The sequence below is a fragment of the Gouania willdenowi genome, chromosome 4 (genome assembly GCF_900634775.1).
Source record: "Gouania willdenowi chromosome 4, fGouWil2.1, whole genome shotgun sequence".
NCBI classification, from domain to species: domain Eukaryota; kingdom Metazoa; phylum Chordata; class Actinopteri; order Blenniiformes; family Gobiesocidae; genus Gouania; species Gouania willdenowi.
The window spans coordinates 37598860-37618972 of record NC_041047.1 but is presented as its reverse complement, the minus strand read 5'-3'; the positions used below and the strand labels follow the sequence as shown (position 1 = coordinate 37618972).

The 20113-nt window shown below is 38.1% G+C and overlaps 1 protein-coding gene across 1 annotated transcript in view; it reads right to left on the bottom strand.

The window, feature by feature from the left end:
- Positions 1-20113, bottom strand: part of crocc2 (ciliary rootlet coiled-coil, rootletin family member 2) — a 90982-nt gene that overhangs the window by 9530 nt on the left and 61339 nt on the right. Inside the window, exons 18-27 of the mRNA XM_028444750.1 lie at positions 18931-19161; positions 13501-13694; positions 13007-13134; positions 11450-11616; positions 11205-11381; positions 9460-9594; positions 9150-9293; positions 4949-5187; positions 4704-4863; positions 3770-3937 (exon numbers count right to left, since the gene is read on the bottom strand). Coding sequence (XP_028300551.1) covers positions 3770-3937; positions 4704-4863; positions 4949-5187; positions 9150-9293; positions 9460-9594; positions 11205-11381; positions 11450-11616; positions 13007-13134; positions 13501-13694; positions 18931-19161 — 1743 coding nt within the window. The remainder of the gene's footprint in view (positions 1-3769; positions 3938-4703; positions 4864-4948; positions 5188-9149; positions 9294-9459; positions 9595-11204; positions 11382-11449; positions 11617-13006; positions 13135-13500; positions 13695-18930; positions 19162-20113) is intronic.

Here is a 20113-nt window from a genome sequence, read left to right as displayed (position 1 = left end):
GAGTTCCACATAAGACGTACTTACTATTGTTATTGGGTATTTTACCTAAAACCACTTAATAACACTGTGGGGATTTGGGAGGACTCAATTGTTCCAAAAACCATTTGTAATGTGTTTATTGAAGGTGTTTTAATGAAGTGATCTGAAAAAAACTTCCATCATCAGAGCGCCCGGAGCAGGAATTATACACATGGTCTCTTGGGTATATACCTAAATTAGGGCTGGGACTTTATTGCTTTAATTGTGATTAATTAATTACAGAAAAATAACAGACAAAAATATAATAATGCAGTTAATAGTTTTTTGGGTTTTTTCTTTTTTTGCTCTCCAAACAGAGCGGAACACTTGTCAGTGCACAAGTTCTCGGTATACCCATAATACTGATCCACAGACCACAACACAAGAAACAGGAGAACCAAATGAGAAGTCGTTGCTGTGCTTTGGGTGCGTTAATTTTAGTTTAGAAAAAAAAGAAAAGAAAAAAAAAACACCGGATTGAAAATAAAAGCTGAAAGTTTTGTGTAAATAGAGCAAGAAAGATTTTGTGGATCACTGAAGCTCTTCTACCCTCAGCTAGCACCTAAATGCTAAACATGTAGCAGCTAGCACCTCAATGCTAAACATGTTGCAGCTAACACCTAAATGCTAAACATGTTGCAGCTAACACCTAAATGCTAAACATGTTGCAGCTAGCACCTCAATGCTAACATGTAGCAGCTAGCACCTCAATGCTAAACATGTAGCAGCTAGCACCTCAATGCTAACACGCAGCAGCTAGCACCTCAATGCTAAACATGTAGCAGCTAGCACCTCAATGCTAAACATGTTGAAGCTAGCACCTCACAGCTGAACGTGTAGCAGCTAGCACCTCAATGCTAACATGTAGTCCATGAGTGACAAATGAACAAAGTCAGTGATAAATGATTGTAGTGGACAGTCGACCACTCTGTGGTAGAGGATGTGGGCGGGGCTAGAAGTGCTGCTACAGATAGCATTATCTGACCCAACTTATCAACTGTTATGTAGAAAAACTATTTCAGACTAAATTCATCAGCTTCATCAGTTGTTTTGTTTATTTCATGATATCCACAGATATTCTAACTATTTCACACCTTTCAGTTTAGACTTCTATGAAATGTTCTGGACTAAGTGCTGTTTTTTATTTCATTTAATAAATACACAAAAACACATTTGTTTTAGAAAGTTTACAAAAAATCCTGAAAAGCATGAATGTATTTTAGTTAAATATAAGTTAGTGCATTGTGAACAATGCAATCATAATATTTTTTTATTCATATTATACATTATGTTAGAACTCAGTGATGGAACACTATTTTGTTGTTTAAGTACATTTATTGTTTTCAAAAATTCCAAAATACAATTAAATTTGAAAAAAAAAGTTACTTCTTGTGTCAAATATTGTTAAGCCATTAATTAAGATTATTAATTACAAAGTCTCTAATTAATTAGATTATTATTTTTTCACGATTAAATCTATGAAAAACTCTCACATTACGCTGTTTTAAATGTGTTCTCAGTGATGCATTCAGGGTCAGTGGGAAACCTGGACATGTCCATGAACCTTTATATTTTACATCTAGTGATGTAGTGAAGCCTGTTTTCCTTTTGACATAAAGCAGACTGATGTAACACAGGAGATATGAACAAGAATCTCTCCCTAAGAAAATATGAAGAGAGGCCCTCAAACAAACAAAGATGACTGCTTTGTGTCACATATACGTGTGTACGTCTTGTATCTGTCATAATTATACGTGGTAAAAGCAGTTATCCTCCATCATGGTCCTGTCTAAGACTTCTTTGAGTTCTGAATCTATTTTTGTCACATGTCTAAGTAGATTGTTTATCTCTGATTTTTAAAACTAGATGAACTATGGAGCCTATTGGGGGGACATTCTGTCATACTCTTAAATGTGACAAACATGGAGGAAGAAACTCCACTTTAAGCTGTGCAGTGCTGAGTGAGTGACACTGTGGCACATCTGTGAAAGTAAACAACATTTTTAAAACATTTTTGAACTTCAAACTTTAAGACCAACACCACCCACAAACATAAATCGTGAGTTTTAAACCTAAACTACTTTGGCTCACAGCGCTAGCATCGTAAACGTTGCATTCTCAGCTAAGACACTGTTTTCAAATGCCATCAGAAAAACCTACTTTGCTTTACATGAACATAAAAACAAGGCTTGAAGTGACTTGTTGCATTTCTAAAACTTTCACAGGGCTGAACTTGAGTTACTTTTCCAGACATATACTTGGCTTTAGTATTATCTACAGTAGAACACAAGGAGTAGTTGAATAATATCCAATATCTGATATCCTTCAGTGTGAACAAGGTTAAAAAACAAAACAAAACAAACAAAACATTTTTAAGGCAATCTGCAAGCCATAACTTGACAAGCAATGCAACTTTCTGCCAACTACTAGGAGCTGAACAATTTACCTGTGCCTGAATGAAATCTGAAAATGTCAAGTATGAACAGTTAAGAAGTATTTACGTATGTTTACTGTCAGTTTATTGCTCAAAACGAATTTTCTCTCATGAAAACTAGATTAAGACTGAATTTAAACAAATGTAAAATTACAGTTACTTTGATCAAATTCACTAATTAAAATGATTGTTAACCTATAAAAACTACAACAATAAATAAAGCAGATTATTGAGAACAGGGCGGAATATAATGTGAAATAAGCAAATTGGAACGTAAACCTCTGGAAGTTTGATTTGCTTTTAGTTGATCTGCATCAATGGAAGAAGGACATTGTTTGTTAACAAATGTGAATAGGATCGTTTATTTGGTCCATCCATAAAGTCAGTAAAATGATGGTCCATTGTTCTATGAATTTGTGATAACCACATTTATTTATTCATCTCGATAATATCCACTGTTATCCATGCAGGAACCTTTACTGTTAATATAGTCACCTTAAAGATGGAAATCTTTGTTTTAATCAGAAATAAAATGGGTTCTAAGTGACCAAAAATGGTGGAAAAGGTGTGAAATGAGATTTTAAAAACCACAGAAATAGGTTAAAAGTTGCAAATTAGAATGGGCAAAAACTGACAGAAAAAGTGGTAAAAAGGGTTTAAAGTGTCAATATTGGAACAATTAGAATAAACTGGCAAATAATGAGCATGACAAATCGTGAATGTGGTTAAAATTACAAAAATAGGCATGAAAATATGACAATAATGAGTAAGTGACAATAGGTGGAAAAGTGGTGGAAAGGATTTAAAAGTGCAAGTGTCTTGAACGTGGAAATAATGTGCAGAAAATGCATTAAAATTTGATGTAAAAGTGGCAGAAATGGGAGAAATGTAGCAAAAATGCATTAAAAGCAGAAAAAATATGGCAAGAAAAAGTGATGAAAAAAGATTAAAATATGGCAAGTTTGGTGTAGTTGCAGAAAAATGTTGAGAACCCCTGGTGTAGTAGCGACTGACTGGAAGCCATTTAAATACCTGTGGACTTTGGTAGTGGAGGTTGAAAGAAGTCTGAAAGATGAAATCTTGTTACCACATGTACATTTGGTAAGAAAATGTCCTTAAAATCCACTGAGGCTCAAACCATCAACCTTTTGAATTTGTTATTTTCCCATTTGATATTACCATAAAATATCTCTATATGAAGTCCAAGTGTTGCTTAGTTTTAGTGAGGGCGCTTGTTTTAGTTTCAGTTCTTTCTGCAGAAGTATGGGAAGGCTTTTTCTAGGTGTGGTTGCCAGGTTGGAATGTTTGGGCTCGTACCTCACTGAGCGCTGCCTGTCTGCCAGCCTCACACTCCAGCACTCGCTGCTTGAGACTGAAGGCTGTGTGACGTGCCGCCTCCTCCTTCTGCTCTTCTTGACTCAAACAGGCCTGCAGCTCCTGCAGCTCCTGTTTCTGCTGGATGTTCTCAGCTTCCAGAACCTTCACCTGTTTGTGTTCACACACAAAAAGATACTTGAAACTAACCTGTTGACAATGTCAGTCAGTTAGGGTCAATTATAATTCTAATTGCATAATTGATAATTAATTACATTTATGGCAATTGAAAACATCTGTTGCTATAGTAATCTTCATTGAATTGTAATTGAGTTCAGATAATTCACTTTGTAAATGTGATTTGTTTGGAACTTCTATAAAAACTACAATTTAATTACAACATAAACCTTGTGAACCATCTTACAGTTCTATATCTAACACATGCATAGTTAATTATTATTAAAATAGGTTTCATAGCAACTTTTCCCAATACCTTTCAGTTTTCTTTTTAAATACATTTAAATCTTGGGGTAAAATGACAGAAAAAAAGGCTCAGACGCCAAGAGCAAAAATATTATACAAATATTTTCATTGAATAGGAAGCCTAACAAGGTAACCAAGAGATGAGAAACTAATTAGATGATAGATCATATTTTTAGTGTATTTTACAGCTGATTTAATACACGGGTCAAGCTGACCTGTTAGCAGTAGAGATGCTAACAGAAAAATAACAATTAATTAATTAATTGTGATTAATTGTAATTGAACTTTTGTATTTGAAAATGTAATTGTAATTGACTTTGAGGGGGAAAATAATAATTGTAAATTTAACTGGAAAAATGGCAGGTCACCATAATTGTAATTGAGTTGTAATTGAAAATGGATAAGTGACAATGTAATTGGAAATTGATGTGAGTAAACGATGGCAGTGTCTGACCCGTCTCCGTAGCTCCTGCAGCTCCCTGCGCGCCCGTAGACGACTCTTCTCCTGCTCTCTCATGCTGCTCCTCAGAGCGTTCACCTCCTGCTGAGTGGAGCTTTGACATTCTTCTAACACTGATAGTTTCTGCTCCTTCTCCTCCACAGCTCGCCTCAAGCTGCACAAAAGAACAACACAGCATCCAGAATGTGTTCAACTGCCATGTTCCAACAGCACGGCAGAGGGCGTGGCCTGAGCTATACCTGCTGTTGTCACACTCAGCTCTCTTGATCAGAGCTCTGAGCTCCTGGTTAGAAGCATGGATGGCTTCTCTCTCTTTGGTCTCATTACTCAGTCGCCTGTTGAGGTCCAGAGCTTCTTTCCGTAGTTTGTCTCGTTCATGTGCACAGACCTGAAGCTCCTTACAAGTCTTAATCAGCTCCTGTTGACCCTTTACACGACTATCTTCAGTGCATTGGACCTGCTGACGAAGGCCCACTAACTGTGTGGTCAAGGTAGAAACAGAAAATAAAATTAAATGTTTTAAATGAGAACATTCGGTAACAAGTTTTGTACATAAGGCTGACGTGACACTTGACATGAATAAGATGTCATGAAGGCTGTCATTGTGTTGTTTGTTACACTGACCTTATCCCTTCATTATCCTAGCCCCACTAGATCCCACTACCTAACCCAAAAAATGCCAACATAGCTCCAAAGGTGTCATACATAATTTAGTGAACAACACTTAATGACAGCTCGCAATGTTTGTTAAGGACTCCCAACCAAAAGGACTTCTATTCTCAGGGTTTGTGTGTCTTCAACAGTCCATGATTATTCTCCAACTTCAGCCACACACTGTTTAAGGGAGGGTAAAGGTCCCTTAGCAGAGATCTTCTTCTCTGTTTCATTGTCTACTATGAAACTGCAGAGTTGGAACTGTGCTCTTTCAGTAAACAAATGAAGTTGACATCGACATCTTTAACTTTAATTTTTTTAGAGCAACCAAAAGCAGCACAAGTTGTCATTTTGACTGAAAAAGCTGCTAAATGATGTAAAAATCAGGCTGAATGCTTCACCGCAATAGAAAACAATGGGATGTTTACAGGCAGTGGGGCCGTGTGACATCATCAATCATGTGATTTCAAGATGGAGGAACACAGGCTCTAAAACTGTAAAGTAGTCACATTTTTCTTTTTCTTTTTTTTTAAATACTTTATTGCATTAATTAGCAAACAAAATGTCATTTTCACAGACAAGTGTAATCCAAAGTACACTGCATTTTTAAAAAATATAAATCAAAACAGAACAGAACAAAGAAAACAATGAACAAGAAAAATAATTTAAAAAAATAAAAAGACATGAGGAAATTGGGGATAAAATGAAAGTCAAAGTGCCTTTTTGTCACACATCTTTTGTTGAAATTATGTAATTGTGTTGTCTATTTTCATAGTATATCTTGTTCATTTTTTGCAAGTTATCCCTAAGTTTGAATGTTATTTTTCCATCATTTAAAGTTTGCTTTACTGTCCTCAACCAAAGATGTATTTTGGGTGAGATTTGTTGTTTCCATGTCCTTGTCTCCTGCAAGAAACTAAACATTCTCAACCTCTAGTTCCATTTTTAAAAGTTAAATAAATGAATATGTTGCATAATAATGTGTTTTGTTGGACAAAGATCTACTAAGTACATTTCAAAGATTTTAGGCCAAACTTGTAAAAACAGTGGAGGATCCCTTAAACACAGAACACTTCCACAACACACTGCAGGTCATGGGACCTTTACAGGAATTTTCAGCAGATCATTCTTTGGAAACAATTAAAGCTTGTGTTTTCTGTTTGGTTATTAATTTAAACTTGAAGTTGCTTGGCAAACCTTTTCAAAAGCTGACACACAAATGTGGAAAGAGATGATGCATGGGGGGTTTTTGTTGTTTGAAAGCTGAACCTCAACATGTCCTATTTTAAGTGCTTCGTGCACAATCTTAAGATACTCTCTGACCTATATTGGTGGTTTTTGGCAGTGTGTGTGCATCAGAGGTGTAGGGAGGCCTCGGCTTATCTGGGCATGGATAAAAGCCAGTTTGGCCTGTGGCCAGAAGCTGTCTCTCCCTATCTGCTCCTTTGCAGCTCGCAGAGTTAAAGAATTCTCAGAGAGCGAAGTGAAAAACAGCAGCTCTCCTCACGCCCTCCCCTGGTTGAAGAGGGAGAAGAGAGAAGATGAGGCACCGGATAAAGAGTGTTATGTTTAAAGGCCACACAAGATGGTTCTTTCTCATAAACTCTAATGTGAGAAATAACAAGCCTGCGCTCATCTGGTCAATTATCCTTTATTTTATCTGATCTTTGGGAGCAGGGGCAGAGGGGAGGGGCCCAGAATATGGGGGCAGCAGTGTTGTGTTTTGGAGAAAGGAGAGGGGGGACCCGGGGTCCCAGTGGAGCCAGCCTCTCGCTGCTGCCAGGGAGAAAATAAACACTCCCCCACTGGCTTATTTACACAAGGGGTTAACTTAAACTTTGATTTCATATTATGGTACCAGGGACCGGATCCTCCCTTCCCTGGTTCTCTCTCTCTCCCTCCAACTCCTTTCTTCTTCTTTCCTGCTCTCCCGCTTTTTGTCACACATTCCCACTCCAGCTTTAAAACTCTCTGACATGAGAATCCTGAGATGGGATTAGTGAAAATAATCAAACACCGACACACAGGGGTGACAGCCAAATATGACAACATCGCTAAAGCCTGAGTTGATGTACGATAGGGAGGACTGACCAAAAGCTCATAACTCATCAGCTCTGGCTCCACACATCCTCGTTTTCTATACTTTGACAAGACAGAAGAGAGCACGAAGACGGGATGACCCTCGCTTTGCTTTTTTGGAATTGGAACCAAATTGTCCCACACAGATAAACAATCCCTAAGCTTTTAAATCAAGGCATGGTGAGGCCCTTTCAGTTCTGTAGTTACATCTTAATGAGGTGAGCGAGAGCTTGTTATTTCTCTAACACACCCAGCGACCCCATTCCCTGAAATCATGACCTCAAGCAACCCAGAGAGATGAGATTTACAGCTCCTATTTGGCACCAAGGTTGGTCACTGAGCCAATAGTTTGGTCTCTAATTACTATTCTATGTTTATATGAAAGTCAAGGGGTGCACATTTTTTTCTTTGATGCATTTAAGGGTGAAACGACCAAAGATCAGGGATGAGTAGTTAGTAGTGAGGGTGAATGTAGCAGCAGCAGCGATCCTTTAGGACTTTTGGCTGTGTTCTCTTTGCACCTGATCATAGCCTGATGCTAGTAAAGCTCTCCAGTACCAGCCAATGTCAACACATGGCCTGGGGTATCTGCCTACACTGGGACTAATGGTGTAAACTCCACCATTCAGCAGAGGCAGGTCAAAGGTTTTAGAACTCGGGCCAAGCCAAACAAGACTGCAATTTCAAATCCATTTTTGAGATCCAACAACCTAAACAACCTCTGCCATCTGTCACATGACTTCCCCTCTAAACACTCCCCGATCCGTCCAGGACGTCAGCACAAACTCTCTGCTCTCACTCAGGGTGTAAGAAAAAATCCATTTTCACTGCGCAATTATCACATCGATCCAAAAAATGTCCTACTCAATATTTTTTTAAAAAAACCCAGTTAATTGCTCAAACATATGCATAGGACATTTAATGTTTGTTACCAAATACACAGCAGATAATTGACTTCTTTAACTGTTGGATGTTTTTCTGTAAAACAAAAACATGACTTTATTGCCAATGACATATACTAAAATATATGCCAGTAACTTATTTACTTAGTAGCGTGCTACTCTAATATGAACAACTTTCTCAGTAAGTAGTATTCTAACTAGGGTGTAAGAAAAAAATGTTCTGCGATATGTCGCAATATTTCAATGCACGATTATCGTATCGATCCAAAAAAGGTCCAAATCTATTTTAGTATTCATTGTTCTCACAAAAAAAATAATAACTATTTGCGCTAACATATGCAGCACATAAACGCCCAGTCACTAGGTGTCAGTGAACACAACATCAGACCTTGTTAAACTACCTCACTACTGCACTAATGCATTTTAGCTGGAAGTTGATTGTACTTTATTTTCAGAAAACTAACTGTATGTGGTTACCATTTTTTTTTTTAAGAATTTAAGAACTTAACAGAATCATAATTTGTTGTAGAAGCAAAAGGTAAGCTTTTTGAAAAATATAATTTGAAAGTTTGATAAACATATCACTTGTTTTTGATATTTGTACTTGAATTACAGTTAGTTACTATTTATTTGTTCTCACAAGTTTTGAAAAAATGAAATAAATTGTATTTGATAACATTTTGTGCCATGATATCGCAATGCATATCATATTGTTTAGTATCGGGATATATCACATCGTGACATGCAAACCGTGAATCATATTCGTATCGTCAGATTCATGGCAATGCCCACCCCTAGCTCTCACCTCCTGTTGATCGTGTTCTCGTTGTTGGTTCAACTCCCTGACCTGCTGAGTCAGGCTCTTTTCCATGTTCTGCTGGGAGTTCAGTGACTCTTCAAACTGAGCTTGAATGTGTTGCAGCTCCGCCTGAAGGACAGCCATCGCGTTCTGGAACAGAGATGCACCAGTCTATTACACCACGGTAAATGCACCGGGACTTTTCTGCTTTAGTAAGAAACACACACTTGATATTTCAGTGGGTACAATTTTCCTGAAAACAATACGTTAAAAAGTATGTATGTGCATAATAATGTGACAATGAAGTAGTCTTAACCTTGTCCTGCTCCTGTTTGCTGAGTGCTTCCCTCTTCAAGCGTTCCATCTCCATGTCTGACGCAGCCAAGTCTTCCCTCAAGGATGAAATCTTCTCTGCCAGGGAAACCTTCTCCAGTTCCATCTGAGACAAAGCCTGCAAAACAGAAACCTTCCACAGTCAAACTTGATTATACAGCTCAGAAATAGGGTAAACGTTAAACTAAAGAGTAACAAATACATTTCTTACAGTTAATCTCTTTTTAAAACCTCGAGACTGACATGATGAATTAACCTATTCAACCTTAAAAAGACTTTCTTACAAAATCTCAAAACATCAGGTTTCGAAGATGTTTTAAATGAAACAAAAAAAGAAAAACCGTATCAAAATGCAATGAAAGTGACAGTAAAAGGTAAAGAGCTTTGTTTAAACGGTTGAGGCACTAGGCATGGTAAATTCCTTAAACTTATATATATTTTTTACTTTTATTTATTGTTCCCTAGCTTAAGCTAATTAATGGTTGTATTATAGTAGACAATACGACCAGAGGTGGGACAATAAACTGAGTTCACAATACGTGAGACAACAATGGGCTTCATATTTATATATATGATATATTTTTCGTAAAGAAAAAAGACAAAAAAATAAAGCTAAATAATAATAATTAAAAAATAAACATGCTTTTATTTACATATTTACTCTGGGTATAACCTTTTTTTATTTTTTAACTCAATAGGATAACAATCAGGTGTGTTCAGATCGTGTGGATCTTTAAAAAAAATTGTATCTTCTCCACTCAACATTATATCTTGTGACGTTTCTAGATCCCACTTTTAAATAACACAAATATTAAGTTTTGTGTATTTATTTAATTTCAATTCAGCATTTACCCAGAGGAAGAATTAGAGATGTTAAGAGCTGGCAAATCCTCCTGGATGTCAGTGTAGTCAGGTAAATACTGTATTTATCAGGGTTGGAGTCAATTACATTTTTAAATTACAATAATTAATAATAATAATTATCCATGTTCAATTACAACTCAATTTTGATAACAGTGACCTGCATTTTTTTTCCCAATTACAATTAAATTACAAATATAATTTTTCACATGAAAGTCAATTACAATTATGTTTTCAATCACTAAAGTTTGAATTCAATGTATCACAATTACTGAGCCTTTAATATATAATTCCATAAAAGTTGTCCTTTCTCTTGTGTTAGCTTTCTGTTAGCATCTCTAATGATAACCGGTCAGTTTGACCCATGTCTTAAATCAGCTGTAAAATACACTATACACTATATATTAACTATCATTTCATTTGTTTCTCATCTCTGGGTTTCCTTGTTAGGCTTCCTAATCAATGAAAATATTGGTATTAATATTTTTGGTGTGGGCGTCTGAGCCTTTTTTGTGTCGGTATAGCCCTGGATTTAAAGTTGTTTAATGGTAAAATGTGGGAAAGCTTGATATGGAACATATTTTAATAATAATTAACTACATATGTGTAGAACTTTACATAGAACTGTAACGTGGTTCCCCAGTTTTGCACTAAATTACAATTGACAATTTTTATATAATTTTCATGGCAATTACAATTACAAAGTCAATTATCTGAACTAATATACAATTTAATTAGAATTTTGACAGAAACAGATTTTTAAAAATTACAACTACAATTACAATAATGCCATAATTGTGATTAATTATCAAGACGCGATCACAATAATGACTGACCCTAACCCTGGTATGTGTGACTGTGACACACCTGTTGTTTGTCGCTCTCAGCCTGCAGGAGGTTGTGGCTGTGCTCCTGCTGCATTCTGCTCATCTCCTCCTGCAGCTGCTGCAGCTCCTTTCCACTCTGCAGACGGAGCTCCTCACACCTCTGCAGCTGCTCCTCAACCTTCTCCACCTGAACCCTCAGCTCAGCACACTGCTGCTCCTAAAGCCCAGGGAACCACATTAGCACACAACACAGCATCAGAATGAGACGTGATTCTTCAACGCTACATGTTGCTGGCGATGGGCTTCCAGCTGCTCTCCATGAAGTGCTTCTCTGTTGTTGGAGGTTAACATGGCGTCTTCTGCCTGGGACAGTTTCTCCTCCAACTTGCTGCGCTCCAGCGTTGCCTGTGTGAGTTGACGCTCTGCTTGAACTCGCAACTGAGCTGCATCACCTGCACAAAGTCATGCATTCACATAACTTTTAAATCTAAAAACTCAATCATTAACAAAAAGAAGGTTAGGGCAGGGTTGTCCCATTTCCTCTGTATGATTTCAAGTGGAAAAAAAATAGAAAAATCTCAGCATTTAATACTAGCAAATAATAACTAGAAATACCAGAATATTTGCATTTCGTGAAGAAAATGCAAGTGAGGACGCAGGTGCTGGCCCGCGTCGCACTGCATTAGCTTAGCATTTTGATTAGCAAGCATTAGCTAACACCTTTCTGTGTTGAGTTTGCATGTTCTCTCAGTGCTTGCATTGGTTTTCTTAAACTTTCTTTCTGCTATTTTTTTTGTTACAACTGTCACCTTTATGAACACAGTTTCAGCTACTCTAACATATTTAAATTTTTTTTTTGCCTATTTCAACTGTCTTCAGCTTTTTTCAACTTTTAACCCTTTCATCCCCAGCCATTCTTTAAAGCTGATATCCAGAGTTCCTGAGAAACATCTCGATGTCCCGCCCTATACAGCCTCACTTCCTCCCCCTGCCTCTGCCAATCTACCAGAAGCCACGCCTCTACTTTTCTGCACGTGCATCGCGGAACGCAGTCAGCGATTGTTTCCATTTGTATAGGGGTCTATAGGACAAAGGAGGGACTTATATACATTATTGTATATGAATGACCACCAGCAGTAGACCATAGTAAAAGACTAGTTAGGTATTTTTTGGCATTTCAAATAAATTATAAACAGATTTCTCAGAAACTCCGGATATCAGCTTTAATAACTGATTTGACCATTCAACCTTTAACATGTTCATCTAGTGCCTTCAACCCATTTCAACCTTTTTCAACCTTCTGTAGCCTTTTCGAGTTTGCATGTTCTCCCCATGCTTGCATGGGATTTTTCCAGGTACTCCGTTACCTCCCACCATTCAAAGTGGAGAAATGAATGGATGAATCTTCTGATTTCCCTTATGCAGCGTACTGAGACGTGGACCAGCACTCACTTGTCTTTTCTTCAGGAAATGCAAATATTCTAGTAACTATTATTATTACATTTGATTCTTTTAAATCCTGAAAGATGCTTCATGTTGGGGATAAGTGTCAGGAACAAGCGACAGTATATGGTTAAAGGAGGTCTAGCAGATGGTAGTATTTAGGCGAATGACTTTATTGTATTTATTGTCATTAAAGTCTGTGAGAGTAACATGCATCCTCTCATTGTGTGCCTGCACTGTGTGGGGACCATAGTCTCCGTGGTGCCGCGGTCCAGCTGTTGTGCAGCTCACAGCTAAAATATGGATCTCTCTGGTGGGATCTTGCAGAGGCCTCCAAGGTTAGTGTGGGGGGGCATTGGCAAAGAAACAGTGGGGTCTCTGAGGGAGAAGAGTACTCACGCGTCAGGGCCTTGTTAGCCAGCAGCAGACCCAGCCTCTCCTCCTCCCATTGGCCACGCTGAGACTCCAGTGACGAGACCAGCTCCTGGCTCTCCATCACGCTGGTCTCCAGGGACTCCTTCTCTGCCCTGGAACATGGCGGTAAAGTTTTGGGGGCTGGGAGAAAGAACCTTTGAACTTCTAAGCGTAGAGGGTCATAAAACTCATGAATCCATCATGAGCACAGTTTCCAAATAAAATGTGGTTACTTAAAGACTTGAGTTACACTGGGATCACTGTATTTCACAGTCTAACATTTGCTTCAAATTGCTCCAAGTGTACAATGGCAATTTTTACATGTTGACACACGTTTGGGTTTTATTATACTGTTAATCTGTTTTTCAAAAATGACCATTCCAAAGCCGTGAGCTGACATTCAATCTAAAATGACTGCAGTGAGTAATTGATAAATGAAGGAAAAAAGGTTTAGAATCACAAAGGACTTTTTGTCAGACCTGAGGGTGAGCAGCTCCTGTGTGACGACACAGGCCTGACGCTCTGCACGGGTCAGTCGGACATGGAGCGCTGCCTTGTCCTTGGTCAGCAACTCCTGGTCATGGGCCGCTCTTTGGACGGCCGCACTCTGCTCCTCCAGCTTCTTCTGACATGCACACAGTTCCTCCATCATGGTCTGAGACTGCTTTTTAACCTGCACAACACACACACACACGCACACACAGTTTGGTTGAACTGAACCTTAAATGCCATCAATATCTACATACAGTAGAACAAACTAATTGTGTTCCAGCCCCGAAGAAAAAAAGCATAAATTGAAAGGAAAATACACAAAACAACAGTAAAAATACAAAAAGTGACTACAAAAACAGGCACGAAGTCAGAAGAATACATAAACAAAAATATACAAAACGACAACAAAATTACAAAATAGGAGAACAAAATCACATTAAAAATACACAACACAAAAACAAATAAAAAACACTATTTCAGAGAAACACACTAAACAAAAACAAAAAAACACACAAAAACAGCTAAAACATACAAAATGACTGCAAAAACAGATACGTTTAGAAAAATATGCAAAAGGACAACAAAAATACAATATAGGTAAACAAAATTATAGAAAAATACACAAAAGAGCAAAAATACACGAAACAAAAACAAATAAAAATACACAATTTCAGAGAAACACACAAAGAACACAATAGCAAAAATACACTCAATGACTAAATCACCATATATAAATGAAAAAAAAAATACACAAAAGAGCAACAAAAACACTAAATAGGTGAAAAAAAAAAATCACATAAAAATACACAAATACACAACACAGGTAAAATAGACAAAACAAAAACACCTAAAAATACACAATTTCAGAGAAACACACAAAATGAAAACAAAAAACATGAAACAGCAAAAATCCAAAAAAAAAACAGAAAAATATACCAAACTACAGACAAATCACAAAAGCAGAAGTTTAAATGACGTGTCCAATGCTTATTGTTTATAGGATGGTAGATGTTGTATCTGTTGTAGACAGCACACATTGACCCTCATTTATTAACCAGACCTATGTTCAGATCTGAGCGTACGACGTGCGTTCGACCAAATTCATGCAAGCTACGGTATTTATCAAATGTGACGTGAGCGTACGCTACGATCAGAGCTCACGTCAAGTCTGAGCTCATGTACGATAATCTGAGTGGATTAGTGGAGCAGCAGCAAAATGTGACTGAGACTGAAAATAATTATTTGAACAAACCTCAGCTGTCTTTTAAACATAAGCAGACACATTCAGAACAGATCAAAACACGTTAGTGAAAAAAAAAATTAACTAAATATAATACATTTTTGAAAAGCCCACGCTATTACTGAGACCACTTTTTTGGTTTTCCTTCCACAGAATACTGTATAACCCCACTGATAAACTGGTAAGCGTATAGGTTCACCCAGTGCACATACACGCACACACACACACACACACACACACACACACACACACACACACACACACACACACACACACACACACACACACACACACACACACACACACACACACACACACACACACACACACACACACACACACACACACACACACACACACACACACACACACACACGGGAGTGCAGCGCTGCTTCTGTTCTGTATTGGACCGTTGGAATGCTGCTGTGTATCATATCATTCATGCTTTTAAAATGTAAAGGATACCTTCAACTCTACAAATGAATGTGCTGCAGTATTAATTCAGTGATGTGATGAAATATAAGTGAAATTGGCTGAAGGCATAATAAACACAGATGGATAGATAGTCATTTTTAAGGCTTTTTTAAAGGGTTTCGTTAATTTCTTTTACTGTGTTATTTATTGCCTAAAGTGTGTGGAGGTCAACATAAACGTGATATTTCAATGTGTCTCTCCAGGATCTCTGCTGTGAAGTTGTTTGCATTGCGCACAGGGGGGCAGACATCACCTACTCAGTAGCTGATCCTAAACAGAGCATTTTTCTGATGAGCTCCTTTATACAATGGCTGACAGGGGCAAACTGCGAACGCTACAAAACTGTACCTTTAAGTCAATTTTTCCCACTGTCAAAATGCACACGTGTTTTGCTCCACCGAAGATGTGAGGATTTCCTTTCTTTTCTTGGCAGGGTTTGTTTGACCTCAGTGGGCGGGGCCTCCTAACAAGGAAGATTTAAGGACGTAACATGTTAATGACCATCGAATTCAGCAGTCGCATTTATCAACACCTGATCATTTGTACGCTGGGATTGGTCAGATAAGAATGTTTCATAAATCACACGTTGGTCCTGTCGTACAAACAAATGTAAACTAGAATTTGTATCCAATAAATGAGGACCATTAAGATGAAAAACCCAGACAGAAAACAGTTTTGATCGTACTGTTTGTGTGTTTGCTCCAATAATCTCAAAACAACACACACACAGAACCATTCTGTCGCACATCCATCTAGAATCTATTCCTCCAAGTCTGAAAGTCTCGCGAGATCAAACGTGATCCAACAAAAAACGAAGCAGAAACATGGAAAATTGCTTTGTACGGTTTCTCTGTGCCTGCGATTAGTCCTGGCTTAAGTGAACTTGTTTATAACCTGCTTCATAGTACCGCTGCTTTGTGGCGGGAAATGTTTAGTTAAGTGAAGCTAACGAAGAGATATCGGGATAAACGTATCCAGTTCCATAGTACAGGCCCTGAGGGGGTAAGCTACAAAGTGAGATTACCTCTTATCTCGCTAACTTCCAGGATTTAATCAGTGTGTGCTGTCCTACAAAGCTTGTTGACGTCTTACGGAGCTAAATCACCATGGTAACTTAGGGGGAACAACTAACCTGGTCGTCACCAGGTTTTGTTCTGGCTAGGATCTTAGCGAATGCTAAAGCCCCGCCTCCTGACCAATTAGTTTTCTTAGAATACGACCTGCCCATTGTTAGAAGATCCTGGTTGGTGCAGATCTGACAGCTGTGTTTAGGAAAGATGACAACATTTAGGAAAGATATAGATTTATGTCTGATGGACTGATCTACAGTCAGCTGATGAAGCCTGTGTCTCGATCTGTATGCGCAGACGGGTGAAATCTTTAATGAATTCATTCATTCATAAGCTACTGAGACTGACCGCATCAGCAGGAACATGCTACAGTGAAACAATGTGCTCTCAATCATCCCAGTGTGTGTGTAAATAGGTCTACTTATAAGAAAACGTGTGCTAAAATAAAGAAAAACTGATCGCTGTCCATTTATCATCCCATCCAATGGAGTAATAACATAAATAATCTCACGCATTTAGACATTCACAAAGTCTCTGATTGGCTGCCAGCATTCCCTCTCGGTGTGCGCAGCACTAACATTGTTGCTTTTCACTGTCATCATGGATTTAAATTCAATATATTTGTTTAAGATCATAAACTGTTCCTCCATTGTAAATACGCTCACTCTGCCAGGTTCTCCATTGATTAGTCAGATGCAGTAATCTCCACCCCTTTTATGTGAGCGCGCATGTACTGAAAACTCAAAACATTTGGCTTAAATTAGCGTGTTGTTAGCAACCTTCATAGGACAGCTTCTCTCTGACAGGGAATGTTTGGCTAGATGAAGCCCGCTAACAAAGATTAATCCAGGATATAATTATCTGGCTTCGTAGCATACCCCCTGAGTGTTCTGAATAAGAATTCACACTCTGGAACTGTGCATGCGCGACCTGGGGGGGTCATAGGTCGAGAGGGATAGAAACGTAAACAAGCTCGTCAAACTCTGTTGATATTTCCAACCTAACAGCGTTTGTAATGTTATTCCAGAGATTGTTAGTGTTTATATTATTAATATTACACATATTTGGACTCGAGGAATTGTCCAGCGTTTTCCGCTGATGTCGGTTTCGGCCAATCCGAGCACTTTTAAAAACTGATAGGAACAGCTCAGCAAGGGCACTCACCTCGCTTCCACCCCTGGTGAATGAAAACACCGACGACCTGGGTCTCCAGCGGGCGGATTCTGACTCTACCATGGAATGATGCACGGATTTGAGCACTTTTGTAAAACGTAGGGGATAATCTGTATCAAAGAGACAGACCTCCTCTGCCTCCACACTCCTCTCCCAAGCTTTTAACTTGTGATTTTTATGTATTTTCTGTATTTACTTTATTGTTGTTGTTAGTTTCTTTTTCTGACTTGTGTAGTTACTGTAAAGTGTTTCAGAGTTTTTGAAAAGTGCTTATAAATTAAATATATTATTATTATTATTGATGGGACAAGTGAGATTTCTGAGTGTGAAAAGGACAGTATGAGTTCTCACTTTGAAAAGGTACAGTAAGTTTACGAGGAACACCATTCACTAACCAGGGCCATGATTATTTCTATTAAGATATTATTTTAATTCAATTTACACATTTGAAAGAAGTGCACAAGATAAACAGGTCAATAAGTGAACTAGAGTAACACCATCAGCTGAAACACTTTGAATAGTCAGGAAAAAACTGAATTTTCAGCTCGTTGTGCAGCATTAGCTTTGCCTCGGAGACCCGTACTATGTTTACGCAAAAAATCTTTCAAAGAATCAGCGCTCAAACGGGTTAAATAATCAAAATCTCTGTCAGACTTCCTACACCGTCAACCATGGCGAGTTTATCCCTCTTGACCTTTGACCTAATGCAGAAGAACTTAAACCAGTGCGAGTGTAAAAAGGCATTTACACAGACTCTAAACATTATAATGTGTGTAAATAACCAAACATTGTATCATGTTTCACTTCAGTAACTTCTTTTAAAAGCAGAAAAAAACCCGGTAGAATTCTGTTGAGCTTACTCTGATGTTAGCACACCATGTATTTCAGAGAAAACACTGGTGTGGACATTATGAGAGTGAATAGAGTCACAGTAAGGGGGGTGAAACATGAGCTGGGAGAAATAGACTCAAAGTCTTATTTTATGCACGACTGATTTATTTTTACTGATAAGCTCTCTAAAAATGTTTGGATGGATTTTGTCAGATGGTTTAGGTTTGTTATATCCTTGCTTGGATCAACACAGGGCTCCCAGTTTCACATTGAGAAGAGAAACTTAAACAGAAGCATTCTTTTCATTCTTTAGGGGAATAAACAGGGAGAGAATGGGAATAGTTCAGGTGTTAATTTATTGCTGCTTTCACTAAATCCACACTGGATATCATACATCTAGCTGTTTATTTTCTACAGTTTACAGCTTGGGGATGAGAGTTTGGGATTTCCCAAGTTACTTATAAAACATAAGAGTGAAGCTCACATGCTCCACATCTCCTGTTGGGAAACACAAGGCAGATGTGTCCAAAACAGGACACTGCTTCGCGTCCCTCGCTGGAAGCTATTAATAACATTGACACTGGTTTCCAGCAGGTGGGCTGAGTGCTAATGGTTAGGGGCTTGCTGACCTGGGAGTGCGTCTCCAGTGCGTGCTCTCGCTCCCTGTGCAGGAGCTGCAGCTCTGCTTTGAGCTTCAGGCACAGGTCCTGTGTGTGTCTGAGGGAACTCTCCAAGGTGTGTTTTTCACCCAGCACATCCATCAGCTCCTTCTGCGCCCTTGCTGCTTCCTCTCTGCAGACCACCCTCTCCTGGTCAGCCTCCCGTCTACGCTCACCCAGCTCCGTCTTCTCAGCCTCCGTCTGTACGAAGAAAACACGTTCATTTCTGACAAACAAGTAACGTGTGTGCTAGCCAAGGTTGGGGTCAATTATAATTGTAATCATGTAAATGATAATTAATTACAATTATGGCTTAATTATAATTACCAATGGAAGGAGGCCTCCTGCATCCTCACTACTTTTTTCAACCTTTTCAACCCATTTCAACAGTTTTTCAACCTTATTGCTAATGTTAAGCTATTGCTAGGTTAATGCTGTTGCTTGGCTAAAGCTAAGTTAGTGCTAATAGTAGGTTAATACTATTGCTAGGTTAATGCTAATGCTAGTGTCAGTGCCCAATACTTTCACAGGTCGGATACTTTCAGATCCTTTCAATGCATGCACGTAGACTACGTCACTTCCTTCACTCGCAATCCTTACGACAAAGCTGCTGGGACGTGATATTTGAATGTAAACAGACCATACTTTTGTTAAATATTTTAAAAATACTAATTTAAATATGTGACTGTTTTGTGGTGTTTTTAATTTTTAATCAAAAAAAAAAAAAAAAAAAACAGATAAAAACACAATACACAACATTGACAATCTAAAACCAAACAAAAAATAAGATAAAAACCAATATAAATCAGAATTCACTCTAAACATAAATCACTAGTGGGTTTCAACCTATTAAATAGTAAACAAACTGCCATAAAATAGGCCGACAGGATGTAGTTGCGTTGCGCACATGCATTGAAAGGATCCGGCCCGTGCAAGGATTGGCCACTGGCAGCTAGGTTTGTGCTTGGAGAATGCTAGGTTAGTGCTAATAGTAGGTTAAATACTATTGCTAGGTTAATGCTAATGCTAGGCTAATGCTAGTTTAATGTTAATGCTAAATTAATTAATGTTAATGTTAATGCTAAGGCTAAGTTAGTGCTAATGCTAATGTTAGGTTTGTGCTAATGCTAGGTTAATGCTATTGTTAAGTCAA